This window comes from Sclerotinia sclerotiorum, genomic scaffold, assembly GCF_000146945.2.
Source record: "Sclerotinia sclerotiorum 1980 UF-70 scaffold_9 genomic scaffold, whole genome shotgun sequence".
NCBI lineage: Eukaryota > Fungi > Ascomycota > Leotiomycetes > Helotiales > Sclerotiniaceae > Sclerotinia > Sclerotinia sclerotiorum.
This window is the reverse complement of record NW_001820827.1, coordinates 1,381,948-1,399,952: the sequence shown is the minus strand read 5'-3', so window position 1 is coordinate 1,399,952 and position 18,005 is coordinate 1,381,948. Positions and strand designations below refer to the sequence as shown.

At 40.8% G+C, this 18,005-nt stretch overlaps 6 protein-coding genes across 6 annotated transcripts; 2 read left to right on the top strand and 4 right to left on the bottom strand.

Annotated features, from left to right (window-relative positions):
- Positions 1-1,155: 1,155 nt before the first annotated feature.
- On the bottom strand, positions 1,156-6,543 carry SS1G_07453 (hypothetical protein; the record flags this gene model as incomplete). Its single annotated transcript, XM_001591956.1, has 10 exons — positions 1,156-1,162; positions 1,431-1,751; positions 2,134-2,200; positions 2,312-2,940; positions 3,125-3,208; positions 3,327-3,516; positions 3,868-3,979; positions 4,057-4,217; positions 4,269-4,355; positions 4,407-6,543. The coding sequence occupies 10 exons, from the start codon at positions 6,541-6,543 to the stop codon at positions 1,156-1,158; spliced, it is 3,795 nt and encodes a 1,264-aa protein (XP_001592006.1).
- A 383-nt stretch (positions 6,544-6,926) lies between these two features.
- On the bottom strand, positions 6,927-7,374 carry SS1G_07452 (hypothetical protein; the record flags this gene model as incomplete). The annotated part of the gene is made up of 2 exons (XM_001591955.1): positions 6,927-6,956; positions 7,066-7,374. The coding sequence occupies 2 exons, from the start codon at positions 7,372-7,374 to the stop codon at positions 6,927-6,929; spliced, it is 339 nt and encodes a 112-aa protein (XP_001592005.1).
- A 1,189-nt stretch (positions 7,375-8,563) lies between these two features.
- On the bottom strand, positions 8,564-9,505 carry SS1G_07451 (hypothetical protein; the record flags this gene model as incomplete). The annotated part of the gene is made up of 2 exons (XM_001591954.1): positions 8,564-8,889; positions 8,944-9,505. 2 exons carry the CDS (start codon positions 9,503-9,505, stop codon positions 8,564-8,566), a joined length of 888 nt encoding a protein of 295 aa, XP_001592004.1.
- Positions 9,506-11,828: 2,323 nt separating this feature from the next.
- SS1G_07450 (predicted protein) lies at positions 11,829-13,071 on the top strand (the record flags this gene model as incomplete). Its single annotated transcript, XM_001591953.1, has 4 exons — positions 11,829-11,968; positions 12,075-12,272; positions 12,710-12,765; positions 13,067-13,071. The coding sequence occupies 4 exons, from the start codon at positions 11,829-11,831 to the stop codon at positions 13,069-13,071; spliced, it is 399 nt and encodes a 132-aa protein (XP_001592003.1).
- Positions 13,072-14,029: 958 nt separating this feature from the next.
- Positions 14,030-16,137, top strand: SS1G_07449 (hypothetical protein; the record flags this gene model as incomplete). Its single annotated transcript, XM_001591952.1, has 5 exons — positions 14,030-14,071; positions 14,337-14,360; positions 14,872-15,411; positions 15,461-15,655; positions 15,703-16,137. 5 exons carry the CDS (start codon positions 14,030-14,032, stop codon positions 16,135-16,137), a joined length of 1,236 nt encoding a protein of 411 aa, XP_001592002.1.
- A 1,003-nt stretch (positions 16,138-17,140) lies between these two features.
- On the bottom strand, positions 17,141-17,344 carry SS1G_07448 (predicted protein; the record flags this gene model as incomplete). Its single annotated transcript, XM_001591951.1, has 1 exon — positions 17,141-17,344. One exon carries the CDS (start codon positions 17,342-17,344, stop codon positions 17,141-17,143), a length of 204 nt encoding a protein of 67 aa, XP_001592001.1.
- Positions 17,345-18,005: the final 661 nt, after the last annotated feature.

Below are 18,005 nucleotides of genomic sequence, written 5' to 3'. Positions count from 1 at the left end.
AGATGATTAATGACTGGATGGTTTTTTTAAAAGATGAGTGTGGGGGAGGAGGTCTGGACATATGATTGTATATATATTTTTGAAACTATAAATGATATATACACAAGTTACAAATAGTAAAAAATCAATAATTAAGAATAATATTAAACTTTTTTTTATTTCTTTTAAATTAATAAATTATTAATAAGTTTCAAAACATAAATAAAAAAGTATTAAATCAAATAAGATTTGATAAAAAATAATCAAATAACTAAAATCTGAAATAAATAAATTATTTGATAATTTATTTTGTATATAGAAAATTATATTGATAAATGTATTGTTATAAATTTAAATAATATATAATATGTATATTCTAGAATTTTTAATATTAAGTCTTGTATATTTATTTTATTTTTAATATTTCTCTTTCTCTTCTTTTTCCGTCGTTTATTATATTCTTCTCAGTCATCTTATCCTCCACCCATCCTATCTTCCACTTATTCTATCTTTCAAACCATCAACAAAATCAACATAATCAAAATCTTCAACAACAACCAAAAACAACCTCCTTTCTTTCATCCTCTTCCTTTCCCCTTCCTTCCTTTCCCCTTCCTTCCTTTCCCCTTCCTTCCTTTCTACTTCTCCCCTATCCCTCCCCTCCTACTCGCAACCTCCTCAACCCATCACCCATTACCCATTACCCATCACCCATTACCCATTACCCATCACCCATCACCAATCATACCTCCCTATCTCCCTATCTCACTATACCCCCCAAATCTCCCTCCCATTCCCAAACTATCCAAACTATCCAAACCCCTAATCACTACAATTTCACACCTATCTCTTACTTTTTCATATTTCATCCCGTATATAACCATCCCCATTTCCAACTCCGATTACACCTAGATCCTTCATCGGTCCATAACCTCACATTCCCTCTCCCCCACCACTACTTTTAATTAAAATCCATCCAAAACATACATCACCAAACACCATCATCAAAAAAAACATCCCACAATATTAAATCTTACACCAAACCCAAGATATAAGGAATAAAAGTTCAACCTTGAAAATTCAAATCATCCTGGCTTCCCCTCCCCCACAACATCCATCTATCTACCTCCTCGGGCTAACATCCCCTCCATTCGCTTCCCCCTTCATCTCGTTATTCTACATTCTACAATCAATCTATATCAACATCACAATTTCCACTTTCCAAAAAACTGTACAGTACAATAAAATACAATAAAATAATACAATTTCTTCAATTAATTTTGGGAAAACATTTTCTTCTCCTTCCTTAAGTGTTCACTCTTATCCACCCCTCCTCTCCCGTTCCATCTCCTCTCCTCCAAACATTATCCAGCCTCCAACAAGCCATCCCTAGCCCCTTGAACCAAAACCTCCTACCTCAAACACATATATACACACACTACCTAACCGACGCTTCCAACCCCGCCTCCCTAACCAACTTCCAAAATAATCCCCTCTTCTCCATCAATTTCTTCGGACTATCAAATTCCTTGACCTGTCCCTGTTCCAACACTACAATACGATCACTATCCAAGATCGTATTAATCCGATGAGCAATCGTAATAATCGTTCTCTTTGCAAATAATGGACTTCTTAACGTTGTCTGTAAAAGCGCATCCGTTTCAACATCCACTGCTGCCGTGGCTTCATCTAGTACTAAAATATTGGATGGAGTAAGGAGTGCTCGTGCGAGGGAGACAAGCTGTCGTTGGCCTTGAGAAAGATTGGATCCGCTACTCAAAAGAAGACTTGATTAGCTTATTTCTTTCTTTAAAAACAGGTTCTGAGGAAATTGTGTGATATTTTGTGTTGGGACACTTAATAATTCTTGTGTTGCTAAAGGTGGTATTGTGGTGGTGGTAATTTCGGTGAGATTTTAGGACAGGAAGGGAATGCGTGAAAAGAACGGAATCTTTCAATGAAAGATAAACGATGCAATAAAAATTTGCAAATCAAAAATTAAAGATAACGCAGAAAATGCCATGTGATGCTCAATTTTTGTTGGGCAGTAACGTGGTGAAAGGTAGGGCAGAAAGGACGAATGGAAAAATATGGAAACAAGAAGGTGGCAGCGGGAATAGGTTCAGCTTATGATAAGGAAAATGTGTTACGAACCCTTCCTGAATTTTGGCTTCCAAACCACCATTCATAGTCGAGACATGATCTTTTAGCCTTGCATGTTCTATGAGGAAGATTGGTTAGTCAAGATGTTGGTATTACTCGCCGCTTGCAATATATGATCGCTCATATTCCACAAACAACGCCGAGTATCTTCGCCTGGGGTTACACTCACCTAGTACACTCCACAACTCTGTATCATCATGGACATGACCTGGATCAAGATTATCTCGAACAGTACCCTCAAAAAGAGCCGCATCTTGTGGGATAATTGCCAGTCGACGCCTTAAATCAAGTAGCCCTATTGTTGACGTGTTCAATGCATCAATGCTGATATTACCTTCACTGGGCTCGATAATCCGAAATAGGGCTAATGTTAAACTAGACTTTCCTGCACCTGTTCGACCAACAACCCCAATCTTCTCATGTGGTTTAATGTCAAGGTTAATATTCTTGAGCACGAGGTCTAAACCTTCACGGTATCGTGTGCTGTAGTTATTGAAGTTTACTCCACCCGATGCAGGCCAACTGATTGGTGGACGATGTCTGTGAATTACTTCTGGAGCTTCGCTTGGTAATCTAGCGTACTCTAGAACACGTTCAACAGACACGATATTTGTTTCCACTTCAACAGTTTGACGAACAATCCAATTTAAGGATTGTGTGATTTGAAGAGCATATGACATTGCTAGTCCGACAAGACCAGAGGACAAATCACCACCAGCACTTACAGTCACGATGGCGAATCCGGCGGCAGATAAGATAATGAGTGAACCGAGAAACTCGAGTCTTACAGCAAGCCATCTGCATGTCAATGATGTCAGTCTAATGTAACGTTCCAATACTCTGGGATATCAAGTAATTGGTCTGTGCCTGAGTAATCGACTCATGAAGAAATAGTTTTACTTCTAGGTGATCACTAATCACGTGTGTCTGATCATGGAGTGTGGATTAAAGTACAAAGTTACAAAAGGTGGGCATGACATACCGGTTACTATTGATAGATGGGAAGTAAGCTCTCAAATTAGCGTCTACTCTCCATTCATTTTCTTGTGTAAATCGTTGTTGTTGACTAAAGCATGGACAAATTAGTATCCTGACTTGTATTGAATAATCTCCGTTTCCGAGGCTTCAAGCTTCAAAAACCGAGTTGGTGGGTTAGGCAAACGAGAGCGTCTGTCATTTCTTACCGATAAGCTCGGATCGTGCCGATGCCTCCAAGGGACTCCTGGAAGTGAGCATAGATTGGACTTCGGCTGACACTATCCAAGCGCTTCAGCTCACGGGAAGTACGGAGATAATAACGCTGCACCCAGTAATACACGCCTGACAGCGGGATGATCAAAGCGATAAAGGCTGGGGTAGAAACAGAAATGACGACTAGGGTAAACAATGCCCGAGCTGTGTTAACGAATAGCATGTTGAATGTTCTCGCAAGTACCTAATACGGATTAGAACATGTTAAAATATAGGGTTATACTTCAATTACTTCATCTATCCGATAAACGTCACTAAGTTTGCACTCGTTAGCTAGTGGCCTGTGCAAATCCGACCTCGGGATGAAATGTAATACAGCATTCAAGCAACAGATTGAAGCCTGGATATGATGCATATGCATCATGCACCGGTGCAGCCCAAGATACGGGATAATACTCTTAAAAAGGGTGCCGGCAGATCACACCGATCGCAAATATCTGCTACAAACAAAAACATATGAAGAAAAATTATTACCAACATACCTTGAAAAGCGATTTAGAATTCGACCAGCTGGAGTAGTTTCAAAAAAGGACATTGGGGATCGGAAAATGGCAAAAGCCATTCGCTCATGCAACTTTCTCGAGGCCTAAATGAGTAATATGTTAGATTCCGTAGCTGCTTCTGCATAATGCGGGAACCCGCTGCCCCGCCGGGAAGTCATACCTCGATAGAACAAAAGATCCACAAGATCAATGTTTGGATCACAACAAGAGCTGCAGACCCAATGCCAAAAGCAAAGTACACACCAATATACTTGCCGACATCTCGGTTAATACCAAGTTTGTCATTGGCCTCAGCCCAGCTTTTGAGCCATACGCTGCCACCTGTGAAGAATTAATAAAAGCACGTCAGGTGCAGGTGAAGAGGGAACCCACTGATCTGTGCCGTTTGTGCACCAACCAACATAGCTAAATAAATTAACACTGCTGCAAGATTGCTAGTCTTAGCATATTCAGCATACACTAATTGAAATTAATATCTCTTGCCATAGTTGTGGATTTATGTTTGCCTACCATCCCATTTGACCTTTCCTTGTTCGGAATGTTCCTTGCCTTGTTTGGATTTCAGTGGATCTTCCTCGTCGCGAAGCTTGCCCCTAGGGCCTCTGAAACTAGCTGTGCTGGCACGTCTTAATGTATTAGAGCTTCCCTTCCTCTTTTTGACGCCTGATCCTCCAGGCCTGATGGGTTGGAGTTGTGTCAAATGTTCTTGAGCTTCCTCGGCCTCATCCTTTGCCTCCTCTTCTCCAGGCTGCTCATAGTCAAGTATGGTTGAAGAATCGCTGGCCTCAGTGGTCTCAGAATCTGTGGACACATCCTTGTTCTCGGATGTGTTAATTAAGTTTGCGATTTCTCCTCTTCTGGCGATGGCCTGATCATACGTGCCGCGCTCGATGATCTTGTTATCTCGAATCAAGCAGATAAGATTTGCCTCTTTCAAAACAGGAATGGAGTTTGTAGCAAGAACTCTAGTCTTTCCGCTGAGTAGCCCGGTTGAACCAAAGACATTATCAATCAAATGTCTACCAACATGTTGATCGACGGCGGATAAACAATCGTCAAGTAGATATATATCAGCTCTAGCGTAGACTGCTCTTGCTAAAGTCAATCGTGCTTTTTGACCTCCACTCAAGGAAATACCACGCTCCCCGACCTCAGTTTCGTCACCATCCGGCAATTGAGCAAAGTCATCTGTGAGTGCACAAGCCTTGACAGTTTTATCGTAAAAGGTAGGGTCAAAACGATGACCAAAGAGGATATTTTCTTTAACACTAGCGTTCATAACCCATGGCTGTTGTGCTACATAAGCCGTTTTTCCGTGAACCACTACCTGTCCCTTCACTTTCCAAAGATCACCAAGAAGTGCTTGTAGGAAAGATGACTTCCCTGCTCCAACTCGGCCGACAATACAAGTGAGTTCTCCTTTGTGTGCAGAGAAATGAATATCTTGCAATACATGGCGGTCCGAGTTTCTGTCCCATGAGAAGGATGCATCTCGGATTGTTAGAGACTCTTCACCATCGTCCTCAATGGGTCCCTTCAAGATGACGGCGTCAGGTTGCAACTCTTCAGCTGTGAAGAAAGAAGTCAAGCGCTTGACGGCGACGGAAGCCTCAATGATGGAGGTAATGACCATTGGAAGAATTGCCAATGGGAATGTCAACAAATTGAGCAAAGTCAAAGTAGGAAACACGATATCAGTAGTTAGTGGGCTATCATTAGTCAACACAAAAACGGCGAATGTCGAACAAGAGACCAAGAATGGGGTAGTAGACCAGGTGAAATTGGCAACTGATTGAGCAGCGCCAATCTTTCGCAAAGTCTTCAGCTCCTGGTCATTTCTTACAAAATTCAATTTGGCCATAAAAGCGGAGCTCCAAGCATAGAGCTTGATACTTTTCATGTTGTTGATGATCTCAGCGATCAATCTTGTTCGAGAATCCTTATTCTTCATTTGTTCCTGTTGTAACTTCTTCATCAGGCGAGCGATTAGACCATTGATGGGGATCATTAGAATCATAGCGGCGACACCAGCCAACATGGATAATCCGACTAGCTGATATAAAGATATCATGCAGAGGAGAATTTGATATGGAGCGGACCATAATTGCTGACCATATTGAGTGAGATCTTGTAATCTTTGTGTATCAACAGCCATATAGTTGACAATATCTCCAGTAGACTTGCTAGCTCTTCCTTCATTTGATAATTTAAGTGATTTTTTGTAGATTGCTGCCGTCAAGGCTGTTTTGATACGCATACCAGTTTCAAAGGCCCTTTGAAAGTATTGATGTAAGGCCATAGTTTGTCCTACAGAAACAGAGAACATAGCCAAAGCTATAGCAGCTCCTCGAATTACAGGCTGAGGTTCATCGCTTGAGCGTGACTTGACCCATTTGATCAACAGCTTTAGAAGTTGCGGCTGGATGAAGGCGAGCGAATCACTGACCGTCTTGAAAAGAGCGCCACGGAAATATGGTCCGCTGAAAGATCTGAAGATAGCGACCCAAAGAGATGGATTTTTCTTATGTTCAATCTCATATTCCCAAGACTCCTCGAATGTTTCGCTGCATGCTTTCGTGGTGTCCCTTTTGGCCAAATTCCACAAATCATCCTCGGTCAAATATTTCTTGTAGCCTTGTTTCATCATAGGGGTCATCCAACCGAACGTGAGGATCGAAAATACCGTGGCATACTCGACAGGGCATTCGTCTTCATCCTCCAATGCGGAATATACACTCTGCTTCTTTGGCACAAGCCACTCCAAACCAAATTCAATCAACGATAACCCGAATCCAATACAGTACGCGGTGAAGTATGGAAGATGCTCATGGTATATTTGTTGGGATATCAATGATCGTAGCTTGACAGTGTATGCGATATTAAGGAAGAGCCAATAAAAGAGTACAACGCCGTTTGGATTTCGCAACCGGGTATGTTCGAGCCATTGTATGCTAAACACAACACCAAGAGATGCGATTTGTAGAAGACTGGTCCAAAATCGAAAATCGCCCGCCCAAACATCAGGATAGTTCAGTATTTGTATAACGAGTTGCGCTGCGACTGAGATTGTGATTCCTATTAGAATGGCCTATTGACCGCCGCATAAGCTTTTTTCCAACCACTTCATTTCCCCAAACCTTCCAAACCAAATCAAGAGAGAAAACCGTACCTGCTTGAGCCAAAAATGCCAATCCTTTTTAACTTCCGCCGTGGTCTTCTTTTTTACCAGCCACCATATGGCTATAGCACCTCCCAATATTCCAAAAGCCGCGACAGAGCTCACCCACACATCCATAAAACATGGTGTAAAGTCATAACGATGAGGACTCAGTGGACCCCATCCCTCCTTGTTACCGCATAGCGGCTGCGGTCTCGATTTATCCGCCGTAAGATATCCGCTACCAAGCTGCTCCTGCAATGCGCGGAAACCAGAGAAGGAGCCTGTCTTGAGGATGCTCTGCGATGAGCTAACGACCATGACCGATGCGTGATAGACTTGTATACTTTGTGTACTGAATCCCTCGTTCGATAGACGATAGAGGTTTCAGAGGTGATGATATTTGTGTATGGAAGAATAATTCATTCGTTCTGTGACACAATCAATGATGGAAGTGGCAGAGGTTGAATGGTTTTGTTCTGATGGGTACGGGACAAACCACGGATTTAAGCTTTGACAGACAGGTGAGATCCGATTCCCTTAAACCTTACAAAGCAACCAAAAAAAATGTTTGAAGATAATGCGCCCCGATACGAATTTATCAAATGTCGGTCTGATAGTAATGTATGTAATGTATCCGTGATCAATGTGCTCTTTCGAAACACTATGAACCTTTAGATGATGATTACAGTACTCATACTCGTGTGCATGAAGTTGTCATTACTGGCATTGGCTTTCGAGTAGTTGAGCATAATTTTCAATCTATGATCATTCATCGTACTCAGACGTCATTGGACCTGGTCCCTATCATATAGAAGCATTTTCTGTACGTAAGTTTTTGGTTACACATCTATATCTGTCTATCTATACCTGCCCCATGCGTATAATGTGAAATGGAAGTGCTCTCAATAATTGCTCTTTTGATATACTCAACTACCAATTGAATAATAAATGTATCTAAGATATAATGTAGGTAATGAATAGAGAAGATTTTCTAATTTGTAATTCTGGATATCCGGTGAAAGTCACAGATGTTTATCAGGAGGGTCCAGTCAAAGCTAGAACCTTTCCCGTATGCATCATGATCCGATCTTCAAGGATGTTAGGTACTGTAGTGGGGCAAGAATGTGTGTACCTGAATAATGAATAGCTTTGTATCTGCAGAAACCACATTTGAGGACGAAAAAGATGTACTTAGGATTTGTTTCTTAAATAAGAAGTTGGATAAGAAAAGATTATCTCAAAACGCCATAAGCAAAAAGGTAAGGAAATGTCCCTAATTTTCGATCTAAGGATAATCCTCCCACTATTTCCTGTTAGAAAACAGGAGACTATAAAGCAAAGCTACCGACCGTCTCCAAAATCCTTGGTTCTCCCAAACGCGAAAGAATAAAAAGCGGTAAGTCAACACTAAAATGCCTGACACAACTGTTTGTAAAGGGTATCATCTTAGCGCAGTGTGACCAACAATGTAGGAGAAGGCCGCCCAACATTCTCAAGACTCCATCATCTAGTTATCTGAAGGACCTGCATCTTCCTTCTTGGGTGCCAATCCAGCACTCTGACATGTCTTCTTCCATGTCTCAACCTCTCGCCAGGCTCTCTCACATTCCGTCTTCAACTTGTCATTGCTTGCACTGAGCTCTGCAATGGCTTGTTCAGTCAGAAGCTTCTCGAGTGTCCATTTCTCAATGTTTTGAGTCTCGTTCTCCTTGAGTTGGGTGATGAATTGAACAGCTCTCTGTAAGATCGATCCTTTGTTCTTCTCACACCCTGGTACAATCTTGGCTAACTCATTGATGCCTTCATTGATGGTTTCTCGGCGGCGCCTCTCAACTGGGAGTAATCAGCATAAGAAAAGAAAAGGGGAAAGTATAGGAAGAAAATTACCTTCTTTGTGGTTGTCCTTTCGGACCTTATGCCATTCATCAGAACCCACAACAGGCTTTGAACCAGAACTTCGATTTTGCGGTTGGTGTTGCTGTTGCGAATTATCCATGAAGCTGTTGTCCGGTTGCTGGCTGTTATCCATGAAAGATGTATCCTGGTGGCGATCGTTCTCCGATGCTTGAGAAGCAAAAGAGACATCTGTTGGTTGTGGAATGGTCATGGTTGGATAGATTCCAGCAAGTGCCGCAGCGGCAGTAGAAGAGGCGTTGGCATGATCTGCGGCACCATTTTGATGGTCGGGATGAATTTGCTGGTTGTGTTGAAGGTTGGCATAATTTTGCAGGGCTTCTACATCACCGATCTGCTGATTGACCAACGATTGGTCATCGGGGTCATTACCAGAATTCGGGGAAACACGCTTGTTGTTAAGTCGCCTCGTGTCATCAGCTGATTCGGAGTCCCGCTTCCGCTTTTGTGTAGTGTTGCTCATATTAGCATTCTCTTCTCGCATAGCATTTGCTACTTCCTGCAATCCTGAATGTTCAAGGTCCATGTCTGCCATTGCGATAATCTGGTGTCCTCGTGACGAGCCTTGCACGATGATTTGTGGGGGATTTGAGGAATTAACAATCGTAAGGCGCAGATGACCTCGAGGGGTTGGTAGATAGATTTAAGGCTGAACTTGATCTTTCGCGATTTAATGACGTGTCTACCGAGGCTGGCACAGGTGCAACAAGAGTGGTCTTCTAGTGCAGAGGGTACGGCTGCTACGGAAGCAATGAAGACGTATCGGTGACTCGCTCTGATGCTTCGAAGCGCTCAGCTGCAGTAGTTCGTCGCCGTGATCTTCGAAACGAACGTTTTTGTGTCCTTCGAAGTCGTACCTACAAGGTCAGCACGTGTCATTGCAGATAAAGTATCACATAGCAATTCAATCAATCAACCACTTTTTGATAAGAAAATGAGATATCAATAGAAATTTGGGTGTTGTGGAGGTTGCGCTCTCTCTTGAAATGCTGCGACTCCCGATTGATAAATCATGATCATGAATCAAGCCTTTTCGTTGATATAGGTACAACAATTATTGTACTTTACTTTAATTGTTGTACTAGAGCAAACAGGAATATTGTAATTTTGGTGATCATCGCAGGTAATAGTGCAGTTACAATATGATATTGATATTGACGCTGCTCTGCGAGATATGACCAAAATCATGGGAGGAGGCATTTTCTGTGTGTTTGCGGATCTGGTGATTTATGAATTGCAGATGTTTTTGACCAACGGTAATGTCCGAACAATCCTTGTTGCGTGGAATTGAACACCGCAAAGGTTTCACGAAAGATAACCTATTTATTTTCTCATAAATGTGCAGTGGCGCTTCTGACAACTTGTAACGGATGGATGCGACGGACAGGCACAGATTTGAAAATAAATTTGATCGATCTTTGGCGCTTTTTTGTTTTGGGTGGATGGGTGTGGAACTTGATTATGAAATTTCACGCACCTTTTTTTATTTTATGACCTAAGGTCGGTAGGTCAGTGGTGATCGGTGGTGATGGTCAGTGGTCGGTTGTGCTTTTTTGTTATCTTCTTCCTTTCTTTGTCCGAGGCTCTCGAGAATGCGACAGAAGTGATTTTGATATTGTTATATCCCCAATCACTCGACTTATTGATGAAAAAAAGAGGCCAAAGCTATGAGATTATCAGCAGAAGACTTTATTGATTATGATTAATAGATTCATTTAGATGATATCCTTTCATTGGGGACGGGGAAATATCAAAATACACACCAGGTCAGATGATGTTGTCAATTGATCACGAGTGATCAAAACTGCAATGTCACGAAAACAAAGGTTGAATATCCTTACTAGGTTATGAAGGCCGGACTGAGACAGAAGAGAACACCCTCAGGCAAATGGATTGTAATTCAAAAATACGAGAACGAAGTTACTTGTCTTTGGGAGAGGTTCTTGAAGTTCTTGTGTTCTTGTTGATGGATGGATGGATACACGTGAAGAAAAGATCATGTGGAAAGGTAAAAGAGCGAGAGTCCGTGAAGAGATTATGAGGGGCTTCGTGAACGGCTAGGTTGTAAGAGGTTAGATTGATAATAGATTTATGCCTCAGGTTCATATTTGGAAAACAGGTAAGCACTAATTCTCTTGGGTTTCATTCGGCAGATGGTAAAGTTTTTATTCCGTCACATGTCTGTGCTTGAGCACTTTGGTGCTTGGCACGTGTTTGGTAGCGATTAATCGTACATGATTACGATAAGTCTTACTATGTATTTCATGTGATATCAATCGACTTTAACGGTTAAGAGCAAATCTTTATGGCTTAATCCGACTTTGAGTGCGTTGCGAAGATAGTAGACTATCAAAAGCAGATTACTTCATAGTCAGCAGTGCCACCGCTATTCTCTTTGCATCATACAAGGAGAGCGAGCTTATGTGAGGTAATTTTAGGTACGGGATACATAATGCTGAAAACGCATCCTTCATATTAAGAAATCCTCAAGTGATTCGCAAGTTTCTTTTCCATTTCCTTTCCACAACATCCCACATATTAAACCTTCTCTACTTTAATCTCCACGATTCGCTACAATAGCTTTTCTAGAGACGATCTACCTGCTTGCTTCAAGTAGTGGCCAGTGATTACTAGAAGAACAAATCTAGCAGGGAGAAAGTGAGGAATAATCCAGTACAGTCAGATGTGAGATTTCTCGATCTTTGAATCTATTTCATCTCTTGAGAATGCTTTAGTTTTTTGGTGAATATTTTGTTCTAGATATATTCAATATTTGACATGGTTTCCAGTATTGACATGATTGGACACGCTGGGGGTAGATGAAGGAGGAGGCGGAGCAAATGTATACGTAGGGACAGATGAGGAGGGCTGGGGATGATAAAGTTGAGAATAAAAGGAATGAACAGGAAGTGGTGGAGAAGGATATGAAGGGGAAGAATAGAAGGGGAGAAGGCGGAAGAAGGGAGAGAAAGGAGGAAAGGAGAAATCATCAGAGTGGGTGAGTAGGGAAACAAAAGGGGAAGGGAGGTGGAGAGGGGGAGGAAAGGGGTGGTAAAGTAGTGAAATGAAAGTTATGTTGTTACTCAAAAGAATTCCGAGAGTAGAACCGAGGAAGAAGAAATCAGAAGTACGGGCATCTTACCGAGATATCACAGTGCGAGTAAATCCAGAACCTTATCTATCAATATCACATCTTATCCTTCTCCAGAAATCACCTTCCATATGATCCAAAGTAAGGAGAAACATGAATCCAATAAGATAGTCTTACCACAAAAGAACATAGCCATCAAAACCCCAAAGATGTAAAGACACACCGAATCCATTTCCGTCCATCATCTACATTCTACCCTTCATCTACTCAATTTCACCTTGCACTTTCATCCATAATTATATTTAAACAACTTCCTCCTCTTCTAATTTCTGCCCCTTATTCAATGAACACGCCTCGCATCTGCACTTTTCGGTATTCTCTCTAATGCGATTAATTACCGACAACCACGATTCCCTACCACAATCCGTCTGATTTGCAAGATATGGAATCCCACCATAAAAGCGAAGGGAGAAGGATAGGTGAGAGTGGGGAGGTTTGGGTGCGGGCTGTACATTAGCAGTAGAACTTGGATCGGTCGCCGGTGTTGTGAAACGGGTGGTTGAGGGTTCGTACAAGTAGGCAGAGAAGTCTACTAAAAGGAATCTCTGAATCAAAGAATATAAACTGATTGCAGGTGCTGGCTGGTAGATGGAGAGATGGGAGAATAACGGTTATGGGTATGACATGGTTGTTAAAGATTTGGTGTAATGATTGAGGAATGATGAGATTGTCAGGTTGGATATATGGAGGACGGAATCTTTGACTTTTCGAGGTATGCGGTTGGAGTAGAAATAATACTTATGCAGTAAAATAGATGGTGATGGATTAGTCTGCCGGCAAATGGTGTGTTCAAAGTAGAAGGGATTGATAAAGAGAAGAATATGAATAACGAGGGGATAGCAAAAGTTGGGGTTGTGAAGGAAAATAGAAAGCTGGCGAATACAAAATCATACTTAGAAGACCAGCATTGGATGATCATCTCGATATGAATACTAATATTTTTAGCTTAATTATCCGAGAAAAATCGTTGTTTCTCTCGTAGTTGCTATAGGCAAGGGGCTCAGTTATGCATACTGAAGCATCGTTAATCGGGGAGTAGACTTTCTTTCCTTATACTACGGGGTTCAATTTTTTGAATATGGCTTCCCATCTCAAATCTCACGAAGTCTAAGAACTGATGTGTAAAATGTTAGGACGTGTAAAAGTGTATTAATGAAAAGGCTGTAGAAGCAGCAGTCTGTTTCCAGGCTTTCCCCTAACATGAACGATGAACATAGTTACGGAGCGACGTGTATCCGATGAAAAACCTGGGAGATGTGTTTCAAGTATTGAAAAACTCAAATGGCTTGCTTTTGATATAAGTACAAAGAATAATACACATGAGCATTACAAGAAAGAAGGTCGGATGGAGGTATAGTTCACATCTCCATGCTTTTGTGGGTAGATTAAATGGAATATGCACTGGCATCATTTCGGATTAATGATCTTAAATGTGTTGATAATCACTGAGGGACAAGTCGCACACTTGAATAGGCGACCTACTTCATTCGCCCGAACTCGAAGCATATCGTGGTACTGGTCAATAGTTTGTGCGATTGGATTCGCTCCCTAGCACACCTGAGCATATATGAGAAGAGCTTCCAAGGGCGCGGTATCTTACCATCCACAAAATTCATGAAGCTGGAAAGAACGGTGCTGTAGATAGTATGCGGGCGATATAAGGTGTCTCAAGAGTAAGTTTGTACTCACGAGGGAAAATGCTTCTAATAGAAAGGAACAAGGGTATTGAGAAGGGTCTAAGATATGCCTTTACAAGGCATTTGGGAAATATAAAGATGACTGCTAAAAGTAGTATACTTTGTATTTGAAGTCGGAATGTGAGAGTACTGGTACCATATCTTTCAAGCTCTAGGAATCTGTCTGACACTGCAGTTTTCAAGCCGAGGAACCTCGTGGATACCTCGCACCATGCTCAATACACCATCTTCTGGTCTCGCCATTCAAGACCATGTAAGAACTACTTGTCAATCGTGCAGCACTTCCTGCAGGTCTCTTTAAATCCATATGCTTTCGTGTTTTGCTTCATTGATTGCGGAAGGAAGCTAGGATTACAGCTGAGATGACTAAAAGTGACTTTTGATTTATATTTGTAATTTATACACTAGATGTATAGAAATTATGTCGGATTATTTCATTATGCGAACAAATTATATTTTGACAAACAGAAGTATAAAATAATATAAAGTTGTTTTTAAACTAAATTCAGAAGTCTTAGAATTCCGCATTTATAAATGAAACCGTATGACATGCTATCAACATCGTACTTGGTTCTAAAAGCTATCCGTAAATGATTATCGTGCAGTACGTTACGTACCGACCGATAAAGCTCCAACGTCAGTAATGTGTAGATACGGATTTGAGAAATTAAGAACATATTTACATACTTATTTGCTACTCCACCCACTCAAAGTATCATAAACTATCTCCAAATACCCATACATTATTCTATCCTTGATAAATTAGCATTTACTAAAGAGACAATCCTGGATCAGTTTGAGTATTCATTATCCATTTGAGTAAAGCTGTGACATCCGCCACTGCTGGCTCGGAGCTATTCATATCTACATTTCTTCTCTATCTCTATCTCACTGTTTATCTTCTCAACATAACATTTCCTTTATACTCTTGCAGATTCAAACTCACTCGCAATGGCTGATATAATAACTACCAAGCTAAATCCCGACACCCATCTGATTCTTGTAATCATCCCATCTCCCATCCATCCATCCAGCTAGCTAATCACATCATAGGACCAACCACTTCTCCGCCTTCCCCTCGAACTTCTCCGCAAAAACTTCAAAGTTGTGCACTTTAACCTCGAAAAAGAAAGTGCCAGCGTAAAAGCCACACTCCGCGAAACCACCGACGCATCTCTAAATCAAAATGCCTCTCCGGACGATATTCTCAAAAATGTTGATTCCATGTTATCCCGGATGCGAGGTCTAAAGAGGAAACTACAATCATGCGCCGAAGAAGAGAAGAGACTTCAGGAACAATCCGCGGCGAGGATAAAGCATTTGAGTGCTTTATATGAGATGAAGAGTTTGGACGATGTGAAATATGAAGAATGGAGTCGGACACGACTGGATCGTTTATTAGTGGATTATTTATTGCGGAATGGCTATAAAGATAGTGCGACTGCTTTGGCGAAAGAGAAGAATATTGGACAATTGGTTGATGTGGAAACTTTTGTCCAGATGAGTAGGATTAGAGATAGTCTTTGCAATGGCAAAGTTGCTGAAGCACTGGCGTGGTGTTCGGAGAATAAGAAAGAATTGAGGAAGATGGAGGTAAGGATGCGAACTGCATATCTCCATATATATACTGATTTGTTTCCAGAGTAACCTCGAATTTATGCTTCGTTTTCAACAATATGTCGAGTTAGTACGAACACAGGATGAGGCGAAGCTAATTGAATCGATTACACATGCAAAGAAGTACCTATTGCCATTTCGAGAGAGCTACCCCAAGGAAGTGCAACAAGCATGTGGACTTCTTGCATTTCCTCCTGGTACAAGGGCTAGTGGTTATGGAGTATGTTATCGTTCTTCACTTAATTCTATATTCCTAACATATTTCAGGAACTATACAGTTCAACCCGATGGACAGATTTAGCCACACTCTTCACAGAAACTCACAACACCCTTTTATCCCTTCCATCCGTCCCTCTACTACACATCGCTCTCTCCGCGGGTCTGTCAGCTCTAAAAACACCAACTTGTCATTCCTCCCATATTTCCTCCGTCTCTCCTGCTTCTACTACTGCAAACACTACATCAGTCTGTCCTATTTGTAGTATCGAACTTAATGATCTCGCTCGCAATATGCCATATGCACAACATACTAAAAGTCATGTCGAAAGTGATTTGGTGCTTCTTCCAAGTGGATATGTATATGGAGAACATAGATTGCAGGAACATGGTAGGAAGATGGGTTTGGCGGAGGGTTTATATAAGGATTTGAGAACGGGAGATGTTTATAGGAAGGAGGAAACGAAGAAAGTTTACATCTCTTGATTTGGGTAATAAGTTAAGTAAATGATGGATGCTTTTCTTCAAGTGGTTGATTGCGGGAATTTGGAGTTAGGTGTATAGTATTGGGATGGGAGTTTGAATTATGATGTCTTTGTATTCGAGAGAGCAGTCTATCCTATGGTTGAATGTATTATGAAGTTAGATGACACTGCTCTTCCCCATCTATATATACATAAGTTCAAGTCCCATTTCTTCTTATATCTTCCGTCTATATAAACGTAAGTCCAAGTCCCATTTCTCTTTATATCTCCCCCATGATGAAGAAGACGAAGAAAGAGAAGGATGAGGGAAGATTCGAAATCAATCACATTACAATACAATATATTAAACGCTATTAATCATATAATATTAAATAGATTTTATTTCCTCCACTTCATAATCTTACATCCACCTCCTCCACCTATCCTTTGCTTCCTTTGAAGTTTACATCGCCATACATACACAACTCCATATCTATTTAAAATCAAAAATTAAAATGCTTTATAAAATCATATAATTAATTAATATAATCTTACCTAATCTTAATTATCTACCTACCTATCTACCTACCTACCTACCTACCTACGTACACAGTACAACAATTAACAATTCAAATATCTAAAATTCCAAATCCGCAATTCCAAATCCCAAATATCTAAAATTCCCAGAGAAAGTTTTTAAAGATTAGTTTAATAATTCATAATTATTAATTACATCATCTATCATCATGGTTATAATATAAAATAAATATCTATTAAAAACCTACCTGATACCTAGTACCTACCTACCTATTAACCCTCACACCACCCTCTCACTCCGCTTCCCCTCGTATCAATATCTAGTATCTAGGTTTCTCTTTTACTTCCAGTGCCTGCTTCACTCACTCATGCATCCATCCATTCATCCATTCATAAATCCATAAATAAATCCATAAATCCATAAATAAATAAAATCAATTAATTAATAAATTAAGCATCAAGACATGAATCCCTCATGAGACATAACGTCAAATTTCATCAATCACCTCTTCTTCTTCTCCTTCTTCTTCTTCTTGTTCTTGTTCTTGTTCTTCTTCTTTTTCTTTTTCCTGCATCCTTCTTCGTCTCCGTCTTCCTTTCCCTTTCTTCACATTATCTTTCTTTCTTCCTTTTCTCCATTTCCATTTCCATTTCCACTTCCACTTCCACTTCCACTTCCACTTCCTCTCCATCCTCATTCCTCTCCATCATTCTCAAACACTTCCGACCCTCCCCCTCCCACAAAAACCTTTCCCAAGAAAGCAGAACAGAACAGAACAGCAACAGCCCATCCATCCATTCATGATCTCGCAATCTCAGTAGTATATAAGCAAGTATCGCAAGTATCAACGCCCAATTCCAATTCCAATTCCAATCAAGCCATTTCAAATGCATTAAACAGATCCATTATTTCTTCTCTTTCTTTCTTTCTTCCTTCCTTCCCGACTGCTTACTTACTTACTTGCATGCTTTTAATCTCTCCTCCAAAACGCCTGTGCGATAAAAAAATGTAAAGGGGGTATAAATTGCTTCTCTTTCCTCTTCTCTTCTCTTTCTTCTTCTCCTCTTCCTCTATTCATCACTTTTACACAATGCATCTTTCATCGTATATCCTCTCATATATTACATCAACCACTATTAACACCACTATCACCACCATTCGATCTATGAAACACTCTCCATTTGATTATTCCTTTGATTTGTAGTTGAGAATTCCGATTCTGGTGGGATATCTATATTTTGAGTATGTGCCGATATTCCAGAATTTAATTCTTTTCTGATTCGGGGATTGTTGCTGCGACTCACTGCAAATTTCCGGACTCACCTCTGTCCATTGCTATCGAGCTATTTGCC